This window comes from Anabrus simplex, chromosome X (assembly GCF_040414725.1).
Source record: "Anabrus simplex isolate iqAnaSimp1 chromosome X, ASM4041472v1, whole genome shotgun sequence".
NCBI classification, from domain to species: domain Eukaryota; kingdom Metazoa; phylum Arthropoda; class Insecta; order Orthoptera; family Tettigoniidae; genus Anabrus; species Anabrus simplex.
The window spans coordinates 198,972,889-198,990,117 of NC_090279.1; the positions used below are offsets into that span (position 1 = coordinate 198,972,889).

General features: G+C 41.1%; 1 protein-coding gene across 3 annotated transcripts in view; it reads right to left on the bottom strand.

The window, feature by feature from the left end:
• LOC136885962 (zinc finger protein 883) overlaps window positions 1-13,429 on the bottom strand; it is a 48,514-nt gene extending 35,085 nt beyond the window's left edge. For 2 of the 3 annotated variants that reach the window (XM_068230746.1, XM_068230745.1), the window contains exons 1-2: window positions 12,658-13,429; window positions 5,367-5,543 (exon numbers count right to left, since the gene is read on the bottom strand). In XM_068230746.1, coding sequence (XP_068086847.1) covers window positions 5,367-5,534 — 168 coding nt within the window. In that variant the 5' untranslated portion in view covers window positions 5,535-5,543; window positions 12,658-13,429. Of the gene's footprint in view, window positions 1-5,366; window positions 5,594-12,657 lie in introns of those variants that run through there. The other variant, XM_067158666.2, reaches the window with a different exon arrangement.
• Window positions 13,430-17,229: the final 3,800 nt, after the last annotated feature.

A 17,229-nucleotide genomic window follows, 5' to 3' on the forward strand; every position in this document is an offset into this window, starting at 1 on the left:
AAGTGGAAGTAATGCCAGGACTCACCTCAGGGCCCCATGGTCGCCAACACACTCCCAAGTTGAGAGCCCCTGAGGCCCCTTTTTGTCACCTCGTATGACAGGCAGCGGCCGCCATGGGTGTTATTCTATAGCCCTAGCCTCACGGGGACATGCATCTACAAACAGATACTCGTAGCTCATATTCAAAAGAAATTCACCATATTTTCTCATGTATAGAAATTTCAGGAAACTTTTAATAATAATGTTATTGGTTTTATGTCCCACAGACTACTTTTACAGTTTTCGGAAACACCAAGGTGCCAGACCTTTGTCCCGCAGTTCTTTTACATTCCAGTAAATCTACCAACACGAGGCTGACGAATTCGATCACCTTCAAATACCACCAGACTGAGCCAGGATCGAACCTGCCAAGCTGGGGCCAGAAGGCCAGCGCCTCAACCTTCTGAGGCACTCAGCCCAGCAGGAAACTTTTCTGGTTATATCAACGGAGTGTCAAATTAATTTATTTCTGCCTTCCAAAATTCCAACTACCTCTGCCGGGTTTTAATGTGCAATCTTGCGATCCGGAAGCAGACACTCTACCATCGAACCACACAGGTAGCAACAGATAAAGGCGGTAAAAAGCTAGGAACACAGGGTAAACACACCAGGAGAAAAGGAGACCAGTGGATAAAAATAAACAAGTACCCACCAGGTGAGTTGGCCATGCGGTTAAGGTCGCTGTGAGCTTGCATCTGGGAGATAGTGGGTTCAAACCCCACTTTCACACCAGGCAAATGCTGGGGCTGTACCTTAATTAAGGTTGTGACTGCTTCCTTCTCGTCACCATAAGACCTATTGTTGGGAGATCACAAGAAAGCACATGCCCGGCGAGGTGTGTGGCAAAAGGGTTTTCACCAGCAGAGCCAGTGATACAATGGTTACCGTAGCAACTCCGCTACTAGCCAGCCGACATCAAATATCTTCTACTTGCAGCTCAGTTGTAATCCAGCTGTGTGTGTGTGTTCATTGCTATTGTGTTGTTCTGCATTTGTTCATGTTCCTTTCTCAGTTGTTTGCCATTTATCCATTGTTTTTGTTGTTGCTATTCATTTCTCTTGTTATTTCTGTGTGTAACTGTTTTGTAAAGACAGCATAATGTCTATCGTACATGAGAAGGAAATGACAATTCACAGTGAAGCTAGAGAAGTAATCAGGAATACTAGAAACCAATGTGATAAGGAAGCTAGACAAGGAAAATTCAAGTACTTGGTAACTGAGAGTAACTTGCAGGCTGCTAATTACAGCGGTGTATCTGTTCAAACTATCTCAAAAATTTGAAAGGAAGGATTTTCTGCTGGTGAGTCTTCACTGTGTTCTCCAGGTAAGAAAAGGCCTACATCAGAGGAACACAAGTTTCAGTGGGATGAAGTAGATAAGAGTCATAAGAGACGTCATAAACGACTTCTATGTAAAGCAGAAATTCGTTTCCACAGCAGCGCCACTGAAGGCAATTCAAGCGAATATGAACTTTCTGTGGAAGATGCACACATTAAGAAAGTTGTTACATGATATGGGTTTCAAGTGGAAGAGATGCGACAGTAACAGGAAAATACTGATTGAGTGCCCAAATATTGTGTACTGGCAAAGTAACTATTTAAGATGCTTGAGAATTTACTGTTCTCAGAACAGGAACATCATTTATATCGAATCTTGGGTAGACAATAACATTTAATAAATGTAGGCAGAGTGACAGTGTTCATGGCATAACAACCAACAGAAGCTCTTCAAATAGGCTTATATTTGTCCATGCTGGTTCTAAGAGTGGGTTTGGAAAGGCCACAGATTACCCTGTCCAAATAAATGGAGTACATTTTCATAAGTGGGTGAGTAAAAAACTCCTTCTTAATCTTCCCTCTGAAAGCGTTATAGTAATTGACAATGCGCCTTTTCACAGTACCGAAGTAAACAAAGCACCTTCTCGGTATGGTGATATGTTAAAATGGTTAAAAGAGAATAAAGTGAAGTTTTCTGAAGAAATTTCAGCTTTTTGAACTGATCCAGAAGTTCAAAGATCCTGAAAAAAAAGAAAGAAAACGGTTTGATGAATTACTGAGATTTCATGGGCACATGGTTTTTTTGCTTGCTTCCTTACATGTGTGAATTCAATGCTATCAAACTGGCCTGGGCCAAATTCAAAAGAACTGTACAAGAACAGAACATTTCAGGTGACATCTCGTTAACGAAGCTGCAGGAAGTGACGACGAATGCTATCGCATCAGCGACACCCACTGACTGCGAGGGATTGACCAACACATCATCAACCTCAGAAACAAGTTCTGAGAAAAGGATTATGGAAGGTGCAGTAGACAGTTATTTTATATGCTTAGGTGAGATGGAATCCAGTGACGATGATGGGGAGAGTGGTGATTCATCCTCTGATTCTGATCTAGCTCAAGCGCTAGCAGCGAGCGATGACAAAATCGATGTAACAGGAATCCTGTTACTCACTCTCGTTTTTAATTCTTTCATACCTGTTCAAAATACTAACATTACTGTGCCCCCATGTAGGCTACATTTTCTTTTTTCCCCCTCAATACTGTATTTATTCAGTCTCAAACAATTCATTCAATTAACTTCATCGTTCCTACTTCCACATAGTCTTCAAAGAATTTTACTGAGCACTATACTGATAATCTTTAAACTTCCCTACTGTAATAATTTGCATTTATTTCTTTGAAGATTCTTGATAGAAAGTGCATATTTTATTATTCTTAAAGTTTTTATGCTGTCGGCTTAATGCATTGTAAAGTGATACTTATGAACTATGCTAGTGTACTGAAAGAGATATCACAACCCCGCGACATTCATTATTATGTGTAATACAGAATTAATTTATTTGATATGTTACATGTAGAAGCTAGGTTTTCTGTAGTGAATACTTTTTGCGCATAAATGTGCAGCATTTAGAAATTATGTTCCAATTATGGACTAGCAAGATGTATCAAGAAGAAAAACCATGTACTTTTAACTTTGTTCAAATTTTTGTGGGAAACTTTCTAGTCTTTGGTTTATTTATTAAGGTTCGTTATTACTGTATGCTTGTTTATAAGATATGTATATATATTATGTATTGTTGTATGTATTGATGAAATGCTTAGGTGTAACTGGTTGATTTCAAGTCAGTGGAAAAGTATATAACCCAGGTGCAGTTCCCTAACCGCTTACTCGTTTTCAGAGGGTTAGGTAAGCCTGATTAAGGTGACCACAACACAATCTGATTTACACATCCTGGGAGAAAAGAAAGAATTATCACACTTTACTAAAATTAAAGAGATCAAATTTGGTAAAATTTCCCGGACATTTACTACTATTATTATTTGCAAATAGAGGATTGTGGCAGTGTTTAGCAAATTCACAGAGGTTTGCAGACTGACTGCTGAAAGTCATAACAGTCTATAATGAAGAAGTATGCATGTCATTATTATTATTATTATTATTATTATTATTATTATTATTATTATTATTATTATTATTATTATTCACATATCAAGAGTTATTTCAAAATAGGTATAGCTACAATGTCTATGGAATTTCATTCCTTATGTTAAATCACAAAAGAAAAAATAATTAACTTATATAATGCATCTTCATACCATTTCATATCATTAAACCACCTAACAGGAATAAATTAAAAATAAGTACACTGTATATACACTTCTATGAAGTATATCATATAGGCCTATCTAATATACGATAGCGATTTTTAAAATTCATATGAATTCATTAATATGGTAGATAAATATGACGCTAAAGAGATTAAAATCATTTGATTTCTTAACAGATGAGAGTTATGCCGAGGATATTGAGACATCAGTGAAATTAAAAAACAACGTAAATCAAAATACTGGAACTTGAAACGTCTGTCGAATGTTTCACCATACATTTGGTAACTGGGCAAATTGGCCATGCGATTAGGGGCGCGCAGCTGTGAGCTTGCATCCGGGAGATAGTGGGTTCGAACCCCACTCTGGGCAGTCCTGAAGATGGTTTTCTGTGGTTTCCCATTTTCACACCAGACAAATACTGGGGCTGTACCTTAATCAAGGCCACGGCTGCTTCCTTCCCACTCCCAGGCCCTTCCTATCCCATCGTCGCCATAAGACCTACCTGTGTTGGTGTGATGTAAAGAAAATTGTAAAAAAAAAGTAACTCCTTCGCTAGAAACCTGAAGCAGTGGCGTCCGCCTCAAAATGTGTTCCCTTACGCATGAATTAATAGCACTAATAGCACTATCAATTTGAGATTTACTTTACTTTATCTCCAACTCTGTTACTGGAAGTTTTCAAGGCAATAATCCGAGTTTAAATAACTTTAAAAAATATATATATATATTTTTGTTCGTGGCATCGACCTCTGTAGGTCTTTTGCCACTACTTTCACCATATGATAGGAACGTGCGTGTAAGTGTAATTGCGGAAGTGTAGAGTGTTGAATTTGATGAAAGGAAGGTTAAGGACGACACAAACACCCAGTCCCCATGCCAGGGATATTAATAATTTACAATTAAAAACCCCTGACCCGGCTGGAAATTGAACTTGGGGCCGCTGGATGACACGGGCCGGTGTAGCATGCTGAAATAACTCTTGCAAAAGATTTAGCCAGTTATATTGCCACTCCTGCTCTTATTAATGCTGTTATTTGGTACGTGCGAGCAATACCAGTTGTGGCAAAGCAATATACGGATTAAATAAGTGAAAAAGCTCAGACAGATTCTTGCATGACCGGGCGAGTTGGCTGTGCAGTTAGAGGCGTGCGGCTGTAAGCTTGCATCCGGGAGATAGTGGGTTCGAATCCCACTGTCGGCAGTCCTGAAGATGGTGCTTTCCCATTTTCACACCAGGCAAATGTTGAAAAGATTCTTGCATGTTCATCTGAGTGTTCATGTAACTGATTAGATCAGGCAAGACGCTGAATACTGCGAAGCGAAGCGTGAGTCAATGTTTTCGTGTAGCAGATTTGAACAGATAAGAGCCAATCTGTCTGGGCAGAACAGGAAGTTTGTGACTGCAGCCACATTCCTCATTCTTGCATTTTTCTAATCTCCACACAGTAGGTGTGTCGGTGCGATGAAAAGCAAATTGCATTCCGATCAATTACTCAACACATAGAAAGATAATTTAAAGAGAAGATTTTCTTAATGTTTTATATGCCAGAATAATGTTAACATTAAGTGGTCTCTGTTAGTTTACACACTGTCGTATGTCCCTTGACAAGAATGAATAAATTGCACACAAATATTTAGTAGTTTGTATTTTAAAATATATTTGTAATGTGGATACATATTTGGATAGTGGATGATGTCTTCAATAAGAGCTCTCACTTACCTCAAAGTCTACTAACTCAGTCTTCACTGAGGTCTTGAATGGTAGATCCGTATCTATCTCGTCTGGTTCACCTTTGATGGTTACTGAGCACAAAGGACGAGGAGGCGCATCCATTTCATGTGAATACTTCAACTCGTTGGAAATCTTGGTGAGCAATTCTTGAATCATAAATTCTGCCTAAAAACCATGGGGAAAAAGTTTAATGTTGATATATTCTGACTTAATTATCTGGGATGAGAGGTTTTTTTTTTTTTTTGCTACGGGCTTTACGTCGCACCGACACAGATAGGTCTTATGGCGACGATGGGATAGGAAAGGCCTAGGAGTTGGAAGGAAGCGGCCGTGGCCTTAATTAAGGTACAGCCCCAGCATTCGCCTGGTGTGAAAATGGGAAACCACGGAAAACCAACTTCAGGGCTGCCGATAGTGGGATTCGAACCTACTATCTCCCGGATGCAAGCTCACAGCCGCGCGCCTCTACACGCACGGCCAACTCGCCCGGTGGGATGGGAGTAGGAGATCAGACGTGGACAGAGGATCTGTTGATGGGATCACTTGTGTCAAATGCGTGTGTTGTTCCTACAAAATGTACAGTTATATGAGCCAGGATTATATACAGGGTTATTCACCTAACATGTTACACGCAAATAACTTCTAAACCATTAAAGATATCAGCATTCTGTTTTCATATTCGTAAATGGTACGCAGGGTCTTGTAAAATAACGTGCTACTTAGTCTCATTGGGTGATTAACAACCGAGATATTGATACTAACTACATATTTTTAAATGGAACGGCACAAATTTATACAGCTGATTTAAAAGTTCATCTGCGTACAAGTTCAAATATGTAAGTATTTTCAAAATCGGACAATTACTTTTTGAGATAGTTGGGCAAGGACATACTGAGGCGCAAGCAGTTTCCTGGGAGTGAGTTCAGCCACAGAATGGGTACGAGGCATGTAAGCACCTCGTACACATGTGATGGGTTTCCAAAGTGTGTATGACAGGCGAACACATGACAGGACAGAAAGGGTTGATGTGTTTAAAACAAATAAAATAAGTACTTTGCCTTGAAAGGAACATAACGAAAGCTATAACTGTCACTGGTTTTAGTGTACAGATCATACTACTCTACGAGTTGAGAAATAAACATAACACAAAACACCGGAAGAGCTCCTTCTAGAAAAGCAAATGTTCAGAGCTGATCGTAGTGAGATGGCAGCAACACTATTATTTATGTTTTATTTTACACGCATTAATCTCCGCAGAGCTCCAGCGCGACTGTAGTAGCGTGCATTCGGGAGAGCGTAGGTTCTAGTCCTGCCTCGCCCAACCTGACATTGATTTTCATGGTGTCCCATGTTCAACACCAGGCAAATACCGGAAAGGTACGGTACCTTTGTGATAGGCCACGGCCAACCTTCTTTCCAAATCCTTCCCATTCCCATCCGTCAGAAAAAACACTAAACTGAGCGCAGCCTATTACATGTCAAAACAAAACAATACAACTTTAATCTCCCTTCCTCGTTGTGTGTTCGCCAGTTATACAATAACGTTGCACACCCAGGGTATGTTACGGTACATCACATTATGTTTACAGTACATGCCTGGTATCCGTTCTGTGGCTGGAAGCAAGGCCAGGAAGCAGCTTGCGCCTCAATATGTCCTTGCCTGACTTCACGCCGTCTGATGCGGCATGCAAAACCGTGCATGCTGTTCTTATTTATATCTCAAAAAGTAATTGCCTAATTTTGAAAATACTTACATATTTGAACTTTTACGCAGATGAAATTTGAAATCAGCTGTATAAATTTGTGCCGTTCCATTTAAAAATATGGAGTTAGTGTAAATATCTCGGTTGTTAATCACCCCATGAGACTAACTAGCACGTTATTTTACAAGACCCTGCGTACCATTTACGAATATGAAAACAGAATGCTGATATCTTTAATGGTTTGCATGTAACATGTTAGGTGAATAACCCTGTATATAACTATTCAAAAATAAAGTTCTCAAACGAAAACCTTAATTTAATTTAATTGATTGCAAATGCTAAAAACATTCAAGCTCTTTGCTGTAAGGAGACGGTGAGATGGGGAAAACATTTCCACGCATAGTGAAATACTGTCGAACAACACTAATATCTTCAAGGCTTAAGTGTCCCCATGCAATGGACTAATCAGCATCAACAGCATAAATGAGCAATGAGGAGAGGTTTGGAACTGAACTGTGAAGCAATATAGAGACTAAGAAGGAGGTTGGAAAGAAAAAGAGTTAGAAATGGTTGTGGAAGTAAAGAGCTAGGAGTAAGTGATATTCGGATAAGGGAAGATAACGAGGAAGAGATAGGAGATTATAAAGTGTATTTAACGGGTGTTAGAAAGGGAAGGGCAGAGTCTGGGGTAGGGGTCTTTATCAGGAATACCATTGCACAGTACATAGTTTCCGTTAGGCATGTAAATGAGCGAATGATGTGGGTAGATTTGTCAGTTGGAGGAATTAGGACGAGAATTGTCTCCGTGTATTCACCATGTGAGGGTGCAGATGAGGATGAAGTTGACAAGTTTTATGAAGCATTGAGTGACATTGTGGTCAGGGTCAACAGCAAGGATAGAATAGTGCTAATGGGCGATTTCAATGCAAGACTTGGGAATAGAACTGAAGGATACGAAAGGGTGATTGGTAAATGTGGTGAAGATATGGAAGCTAATGGGAATGGGAAGCGTTTGCTGGACTTATGTGCTAATATGGGTTTAGCAGTTACGAATACATTCTTCAAGCATGTGGACAAATTGACTGCTACACATGGGAGGCTAGGGGTACCAGATCCATAATAGACTATATCTTAATCGACTTCGAATTCAGGAAATCTGTTTCGCTTTTTTTCGCTACTGGCTTTACGTTGCACCGACACAGATATGTCTTATGGCGACGATGGGACAGGAAAGGGCTAGGACTGGGAAGGAAGCGGCCGTGGCCTTAATTAAGGTACAGCCCCAGCATTTGCCTGGTGTGAAAATGGGAAACCACGGAAAACCATCTTCAGGGCTGCCGACAGTGGGGTTCGAACCTACTATCTCCCGAATACTGGATACTAGGAAATCTGTTAGGAAAGTACAAGTTTTCCGGGGATTTTTCAATGATACAGACCACTATCTGATCTGCAGTGAACTAAGTGTCTCCAGGCCTAGGGTAGAGAAAGTGAAATCTGTCTGCAAACGAATAAGGGTAGAAAATCTCCAGGACAAAGAAATTACACAGAAGTACATGGATATTATCAGTGAGAAGTTTCGAACAGTAGACAGTAACCAGGTTCAAGATATAGAAAGACAATGGGTGGCATACAGGGATGCTGTAGTAGAAACAGCAAGGAAATGCCTAAGAACAACTGTGTGTAAAGAGGGGAAAAGGCAAACATCTTGGTGGAATGATGAAGTGAGAGCAGCCTGTAAACGTAAAAAGAAGGCTTATCAGAAATGGCTCCGAACAGGGAATGGTATGCAGGGGAAAGAAACAGAGCCAAACAAATAGTTGTTGAATCCAAAAAGAAGTCTTGGGTAGATTTTGGTAATAATCTGGAAAGGCTGGGTCAAGCAGCAGGGAAACCGTTCTGGACAGTAATAAAGAATCTTAGGAAGGGAGGGAAAAAGGAAATGAACAGTGCTTTGAGTAATTTCAGGTGAACTCATAATAGATCCCAGGGAATCACTGCAAAGGTGGAGGGGAATATTTTGAACATCTTCTGAATGTAAAAGGAAATCTTCCTGGTGGTGTTGCGAACAGCCAAACTCATGGGGAGAAGGAAAATGATGTTGGTAAAATTAAGCTTGATGAAGTGGAAAGGATGGTAAATAAACTCCATTGTCATAAACAGGAATAGATGAAATTAGACCTGAAATGGTGAAGTATAGTGGGAAGGCAGGGATGAAATGGCTTCATAGAGTAGTAAAATTAGCGTGGAGTGTTGGTAAGGTACCTTCAGATTGGACAAAAGCAGTAATTGCACCTATCTATAAGCAAGGGAACAGGAAGGATTGCAACAACTATCGAGATATCTCATTGATTAGTATACCAGGCAAAGTATTCACTGGCATCTTGGAAGGGAGGGTGCGATCAGTCGTTGAGAGGAAGCTGGATGAAAACCAGTGTGGTTTCAGACCACAGAGGGGCTGTCAGGATCAGATTTTCAGTATGCGGCAGGTAATTGAAAAATGCTACGATTGGAATAGGCAGTTGTGTTTATGTTTCGTAGATCTAGAGAAAGCATATGACAGGGTACCGAGGGAAAAGATGTTTGCTATACTGGGGGACTATGGAATTAAAGGTAGATTATTAAAATAAATCAAAGGCATATATGTTGATAATTAGGCTTCAGTGAGAATTGATGGTAGAATGAGTTCTTTGTCCAGGGTACTTACAGAGGTTAGACAAGGCTGTAATCGTTCACCTTTGCTGTTCGTAGTTTACATGGATCATCTGCTGAAAGGTATAAAAATGGCAGGGAGGGATTCAGTTAGGTGGAAATGTAGTAAGCAGGCTGGCCTATGCTGACGACTTGGTCTTAATGGCAGATTGTGCCAAAAGCCTGCAGTCTAATATCTTGGAACTTGAAAATAGGTGCAATGAGTATGATATGAAAATTAACCTTTCAAAGACTAAATTGATGTCAGTAGGTAAGAAATTCAAGAGAAATGAATGTCAGATTGGTGATACAAAGCCAGAACAGGTAGAAAATTTCAAGTATTTCGGTTGTGTGTTCTCCCAGGATGGTAATACAGTAAGTGAGATTGAATCAAAGTGTAGTAAAGCTAATGCAGAGAGCGCGCAGTTGCGATCAACAGTATTCTGTAAGAAGGAAGTCAGCTCCCAGACGAAACTATCTTTACATCAGTCTGTTTTCAGACCAACTTTGCTTTATGGGAGCGAAAGCTGGGTGGACTCAGGATATCTTATTCATAAGTTAGAAGTAACAGACATGAAAGTAGCGAGAATGATTGCTGGTACAAACAGGTGGGAACAATGGCTGGAGGGTACTCGGAATGATGAGATAAAGGCTAATTTAGGAATGAACTCGATGGATGAATCTGTACGCATATATCGGCTTCGGTGGTGGGGTCACGTGAGGCGAATGGAGGAGGATAGGTTACCTAGGAGAATAATGGACTCTGTTATGTAGAGGTAGACCAAGACGACGATGGTTAGACTCGGTTTCTAACGATTTAAAGATAAGAGGTATAGAACTAAATGATGGCACAGCATTAGTTGCAAATAGAGGATTGTGGCAACATTTAGTAACGCTGAAAAGCATAACAGTCTATAATGATAATGTATGTATGTATGTATGATAAGTACAAATACAGAAACCAGCGCCTGTTTTGCGAATTCTTCTGGATTTATGAAAACAATATTATCTAAATTACTGTAGCCAGTTTACACCTATCTGCAAGTCACGAAAAGAAATCGCCGCATAATGCAAACATGCGAGATGAAGGATACCTGTGAGATGCCATATCGTATATTTGCTACTGACAATATTTCAGCCTTGCTGTATCCTAGCATGTACTATCTGTTCTAAAGCTCTTTTCCATTTATTTTCTAAAATTTATTTTATCCTGAATTTGTTTCGGCAGACTGAAGAACCTCACACGTATAGATGTTCGTACTTACACACTCGAGGGGAATAAAAAGTATCGTTTATATACGTACGCAAGTCAATAAGTATCTGCAATTTTGCCCTAATTGTCCTTAGGTGGGCTCTATGGCGTTCTGTGCCTCACCAGTCGCTAGACGACATCGTTGTCTACGTCTGTGGTAGGTTTCAGCGTTATCAGATCAGTACAGCTTGTGTTTTTGCAATGTAAAAATGGCTGCGCCACTCTCTGTTTTCACCAAGGAAGAACAGCGTTTCATAATCCGTGCTTTTGTGGTCTGAGGATGTACCACAAGCTGAAATTCATAGAAGACTTTCAGCACAAAACGGGGACAATGTTTTGCCACAGCGAAAAGTTTACCAGTGGAATGAACAATTCAAAAGGGTCACACGAGCGTGAAGGATGAGGAAAGATCCAGGTGTCCAACTGCAGCTGTAACTGATGCCAATATTGCACAAGTGCGTGATATGATCCTGAATAACAGATGAGCGACTGTTGATGAAGTGGCACACCATATGCACGTTAGCCATGGTTCTGCATATGAAATCATACATAAAAGGCTTAACTTTCACAAAGTCTGTTCGAGATGGGTTCCAAAACAACTCAATGAAGAGCAGAAGCACAATCGTGTGAGAATGTGTCAGCAGTTACTGGACCACCATGCTAACGAAGGTGAAACGTTTCTGAAACGGATCATCACTAGAGATAATAATAATAATAATTTCATGTGGCTATTTCTATTTCTAGCCGAGTGCAGCCCTTGTAAGGCAGACCCTCCGATGAGTGTGGGCGGCATCTGCCATGTGTAGGTAACTGAGTGTTATTGTGGTGGTGGATAGTGTTATGTGTGGTGTGCGAGTTGCAGGGATGTTCGGGACAGCACAAACATCCAGTCCCCAGGCCATTGGAATTAACCAATGAAGGTTAAAATTCCCGATCCGGCCGGGAATCGAACCCGGGACCCTCTGATCCGAAGGCCAGTACGCTGACCATTCAGCCAACGAGTCGGACATCACTGGAGATGAAACATGGGTTCACCACTTCGAACCAGACAGCAAACGTCAGAGCATGGAATGGAAGCATCCACTGTGGCAAAACACTGTTCCCGTGTCGTGCTGCATGCTATTTTTGTGGATTTCTCCAAAGCCTTTGATACCATTAACAGGAATAATATTATAGAAAAATTAGAGTCGCATAGGACATCATCAACATCTATGCAATCTCATAAGGAGCATCTTAAATGAAAATTACATATAGATTTTATACACAATAGCTACAGCAGACATCATACTTTGGATCTCAGAAAGGTTATGTGTACGTAATCATAACCTCAACACCTACACCGTCTCACTTGGTCGTAGTGTTTAAGAACCTTGGTATATGTGTCGGCGAGAGAAAAATTTTATGTTGAGGAGCTGAGGTCAAGCTTACTACTCCCAGCTACCCCGAGGTATTTGGATATAATGAAAGAAATGAACAATAAAAGAACAGAAATATGAGATGCTTTCTTTGCAACTGACACATTGATACTAGAAGACAGGAAAGGACCAAATTTAGGGCTAAGACATATGATGACCAGATTTGCAGTGCATGGTTTTCATCTCGGATTAGCAGCACAGTGAGGTACTACTGTACTTACCAGGTAGTGTAAATGCAAATTATGCGGAGATTGGTGCTACAGATATCATGTAGCAAGGTGTAGGGAGAGACATGTACCGTACCGGTACCTTTGACATAGTTTCGCACTTCAAATATGAAGGATATTTGTAATTCTGTGCGATTATATAATCAAATATATATATATAACTTCATTCATTCTAAAATAATTTCCGATTCAATCTCCACGTAGCCTTCCTTATTAAGTTCCTCCTGCAAATTTGAAATGTTCTTGTTGTATTGCGAAGTAGGGCCATTTCAACTATTTTCTTTCTTAACCTCACTTCAGTTGGGGACTGTGGGACAGGATCATCTTGGGTTTGCCTATTTTCCTGCAGATTTTCGATGGCCTCGTGTGTTTTTACAGAACTGTGTATTCCTCCTAGAGCAAAATGTTGTAACATCACTCCGCATATAGTAGCATATGCCGTTGTAGACCAATGTTCACGACGAATAGCTCGCACCAATTTATTTAATACTTCTGGTGGAAAAAATGGAAACCTGTATGAAACAGTCAAATTTCAGGATCAGACCCGGTATCAATACAATATACCGTAATAGGCCACAGACTACCTTTAATAATAATTAATCACACAAATTTTACTATCTGTAAAAATGAGTTTCTCTCCACATTCTTTGACGCTCTGTAGAACTATATGCTACACAGCATTTATTCATTTTAATTCGCTTTGAAACTTGACTTAATTTAACTCAACACCACAGTACCAAACGACACACTTCATCCGTGCGTATTGTGGGACCATAACAAAAACCGTAGGCAACGACAAATACAGTAGACCATAAGGCACCGCCGTCAGGGTTGCCAACCCTTAGATACACATTATCACTAGATATGCATTTGAAAAATACCAGAAATCATCAGATCTGGATTTGAAAACTATAAATTCTCCAGATTTAGTAAGATAAGGCATTAAAATCACACTTACCTTCCTTCAGTTGTGCTGTTCTGCCTCTGAAGTTTAGTAACTCTAATCGTGTCCTCTTGTGAAGATAGGTAAAAGGGCATAGTTCTTACTCTGGGACTCTGGGCTTCATTAATTCCATCCCAGGGAGTAAAGAATTGTCTACCCATTCCTGACCCGGTCGAATGACTGGAAACAGGCTGCGGATTTTTTTCAGAAGGTGATTAAAGCCGTGGAGGATAGTGGATTTCTAGTGATAAGAACTGCGATGGACAATTACAAAACAAACGTCTTCATGAAATGGCGTATGGCTTTTAGTGCCGGGAGTGCCCGAGGACAAGTTCGGCTCGCCAGATGCAGATCTTTTGATTTGAGGCCCGTAGGTGATCTGCGCGTCGTGATGAGGATGAATAATGATGATGAAGACGACACATACACCCAGCCCCCGTGTCAGCGAAATTAACCAATTAAAGTTAAGATTCCCGACCCTGCCGGGAATCGAACCCGGGACCCCTGCGACCAAAGGCCAGCGCGCTAACCATTTAGCCATGGAGCCGGACAAACGACTTCATGTTTAGACATTTTGGACAACCTCAAATATCCCGACGATAATATCCCAGTCAAACTAGAAACAAGAAATCAGTAGTATAATTGGATGGTTCTGCGGCCTCCTCCTCCTCCGGCTCTCGGGAGAGGCCTCCTCCTCCCGCGGGAAATTTGAATTTTGGCGGGAAATTTGAATTTTGGCGGGAGATTTGAATTTGTAAACAAAGCCACGTGCTTTTTGACAGCTGTCATCGACAACAACGCATCGCTAACCTCAGTACTGCCATCTTGACGGGCCTAAACCTCACTAGTGCCAACTTAACCTAACTAGCATGAGGTAAACAAACCCACGTGTTTTTTGACAGCCACGTGCTTTTGACAGATTTGTAAACAAAGCCACGTGCTTTTTGACAGACAACAACGCATCGCTAACCTCAGTACTGCCATCTTGACGGACCTAAACCTCAGTAGTGCCAACTTAACCTCACTAGCATGAGGTAAACAAAGCCACGTGTTTTTGACAGCCACGTGCTTTTGACAGATTTGTAAACAAAGCCACATGCTTTTTGACAGACAACACCGCATCGCAAACCTCAGTACTGCCATCTTGACGGGAATAAACCTTAGTGGTACCAACTTAACCTAACTAGCGAGAGGTAAACAAAGCCACGTGCTTTTTGACAGCCACATGCTTTTTGTCAGCTGCCATCCGCCATCTTTGAGCACCGTGCTGCCCTCTTTCGTCACCTGTCATCGGCAGTGCTGCCATCTTGACGGCTCTAAACCTTAGTGCTACCAACTTAACCTAACTAGCGCGAGGTAAACAAAGCCACGTGCAGCTGTCATCCGCCATCTTTGAGCACAGTGCTGCCCTCTTTAGCTACTTACCTTTGAGGCGGATAATTTGAAAAATGCTTTTTGACAGCAGCCATATTGCATCGCAAACCTCAGTGCTGCCCTCTTTAGCTAGATACCTGTGGTAGCAGACAATTCCACGTGACAGCAGCCATCTTTGAGCACCGTGCTGCCCTCTATGTGGTGGCGGCAAATTCCACGTGCTCTTGTTTGGAAACAAACTCACGTGCTTTTTTGACAGCTACCATCCACCATCTTTAATCAACAGAGCACAGTGCTGTACTCTTTAGCTAGATACCTTTGAAATGTGGTGGCGGCAATTTGAAAAATTCTATGTGCTCTTGTTGGGAAACAAAGCCACGTGCTTTTTTTTGACAGCTGTCATCCGCCATCTTTAATCAATAGAGCACTGTGCTGCGGGCAATTTCGTTAGCTGTCATCCGCCATCTTTAATCCAGAGAGAACAGTGCTGCCCTCTATGTGGTGGTGGCAAATTCCACGTGCTCTTGTTTGAAAACATACTCACGTGCTTTTTTGACAGCTGTCATCCGCCATCTTTAATCCAGAGAGAACAGTGCTGCCCTCTATGTGGTGGCGGCAAATTCCACGTGCTCTTGTTTGAAAACATACTCACGTGCTTTTTTGACAGCTGTCATCCGCCATCTTTAATCCAGAGAGAACAGTGCTGCCCTCTATGTAGTGGCGGCAAATTCTACGTGCTCTTGTTTGAAAACATACTCACGTGCTTTTTTGACAGCTGTCATCCGCCATCTTTAATCCAGAGAGAACAGTGCTGCACTCTATGTGGTGGCGGCAAATTCTACGTGCTCTTATTTGGAAACAAATTCTACTCGCTCTTCAGCTGTCATCTATCATCTTTAATCAAGAGAGCACCGTGCTGCCCTCTTTGTAGTGGCGGATAATTTGAAAAAATTCTTTTCGACAAGCAGCCATCTTTAATCCAGAGAGAACAGTGCTGCCCTCTTTAGCTACATACCTTTGAGGCGGTTAATTTGAAAAATTATTTTCGACAAGCTGCCATCTTTAATCCAGAGAGAACAGTGCTGCCCTCTTTAGCTACTTACCTTTGAGGCGGTTAATTTGAAAAATTCTATCTGCCATCTTTAATGAAAAGGGCATCGTGGTGCTATCTTGCGGGTAATATTTTACGTCACAGCTGTCATCCACCATCTTGCATTACTAACCTTAGTGCTGCCCTCTTTAGCTACTTACCTTTAACAAGCTGTCACCCGCTATATTGCATCGCAAACCTCAGTGCTGCACTCTATGTGGTGGCGGATAACTTGAAAAAATCTTTTTGACAAGCAGCCATCTTTAATCAACAGAGCACCGTGCTGCCATCTTTAGCTAGTTACCTTTGAAATGTGGTGGCGGATAATTTAAAAAGAAAAATTCTACAGCAGCCCTCTCTCGACGCTAATTGCATAAGATGGTAGCTATACATGACTCCTTAAGGGTGCTTACGCAAGATGGCTGCTATACACAGGTTCTTATGAGACGCCCTTGGGATGCTTGCGCAAGATGGCGGTTATACATGGCTCCTTATGAGGGATGCTTGCGCAAGATAGCGACTGCTCTTATGGGACGGCTTAAGGATCCATGACTAGAGACGCCCTAAGGATGCTTGCGCAAAATAGCGGACACAAGATGGCGGCTATACATAACTCCTTATGAGACGCTTTAAGGGTGCTTGCGCAAGATAGTTGCTACTCTTAGCTTAGAGGCTAACGTGTCGTGATAGTTCGATTCATTAAATTTAGGGCTTAAATGCAAAATGTTAAATATATCGAAAACGGTGCACCGTAGAGCAAAACGGACAACATTTTTCTGCCTAATACCTAGGTTCGCAGTATAAAGAACAAGAAAATCATAGTCTAATGATAGGATCAACGGTTCGGTTCCTACTTAGGCCCTTTGGCATTTGCTCTGTTTTAGCTTGTATTGAAGCGAGTCTTCGTAACATGATCAGGTCTAGCTATGGTAGAGAGTATAACGTACCGTGCAGGTTCGATTCATTAAATTTAGAGGCTTAAATGCAAAATGTTAAATATCTCGAAAACGATGCATCGTAGAGCAAAACGGACAAAATTTTTCCGCCTAATACGTAGCTTCGTAGTTTGCATCAGGAAGGGCAACTCAACAAATTCTTGCGATATTTCATGTAGCTATTTCTAGCTAAGTGTAGTCTAAAAAATAAATCCTAGTCTTGT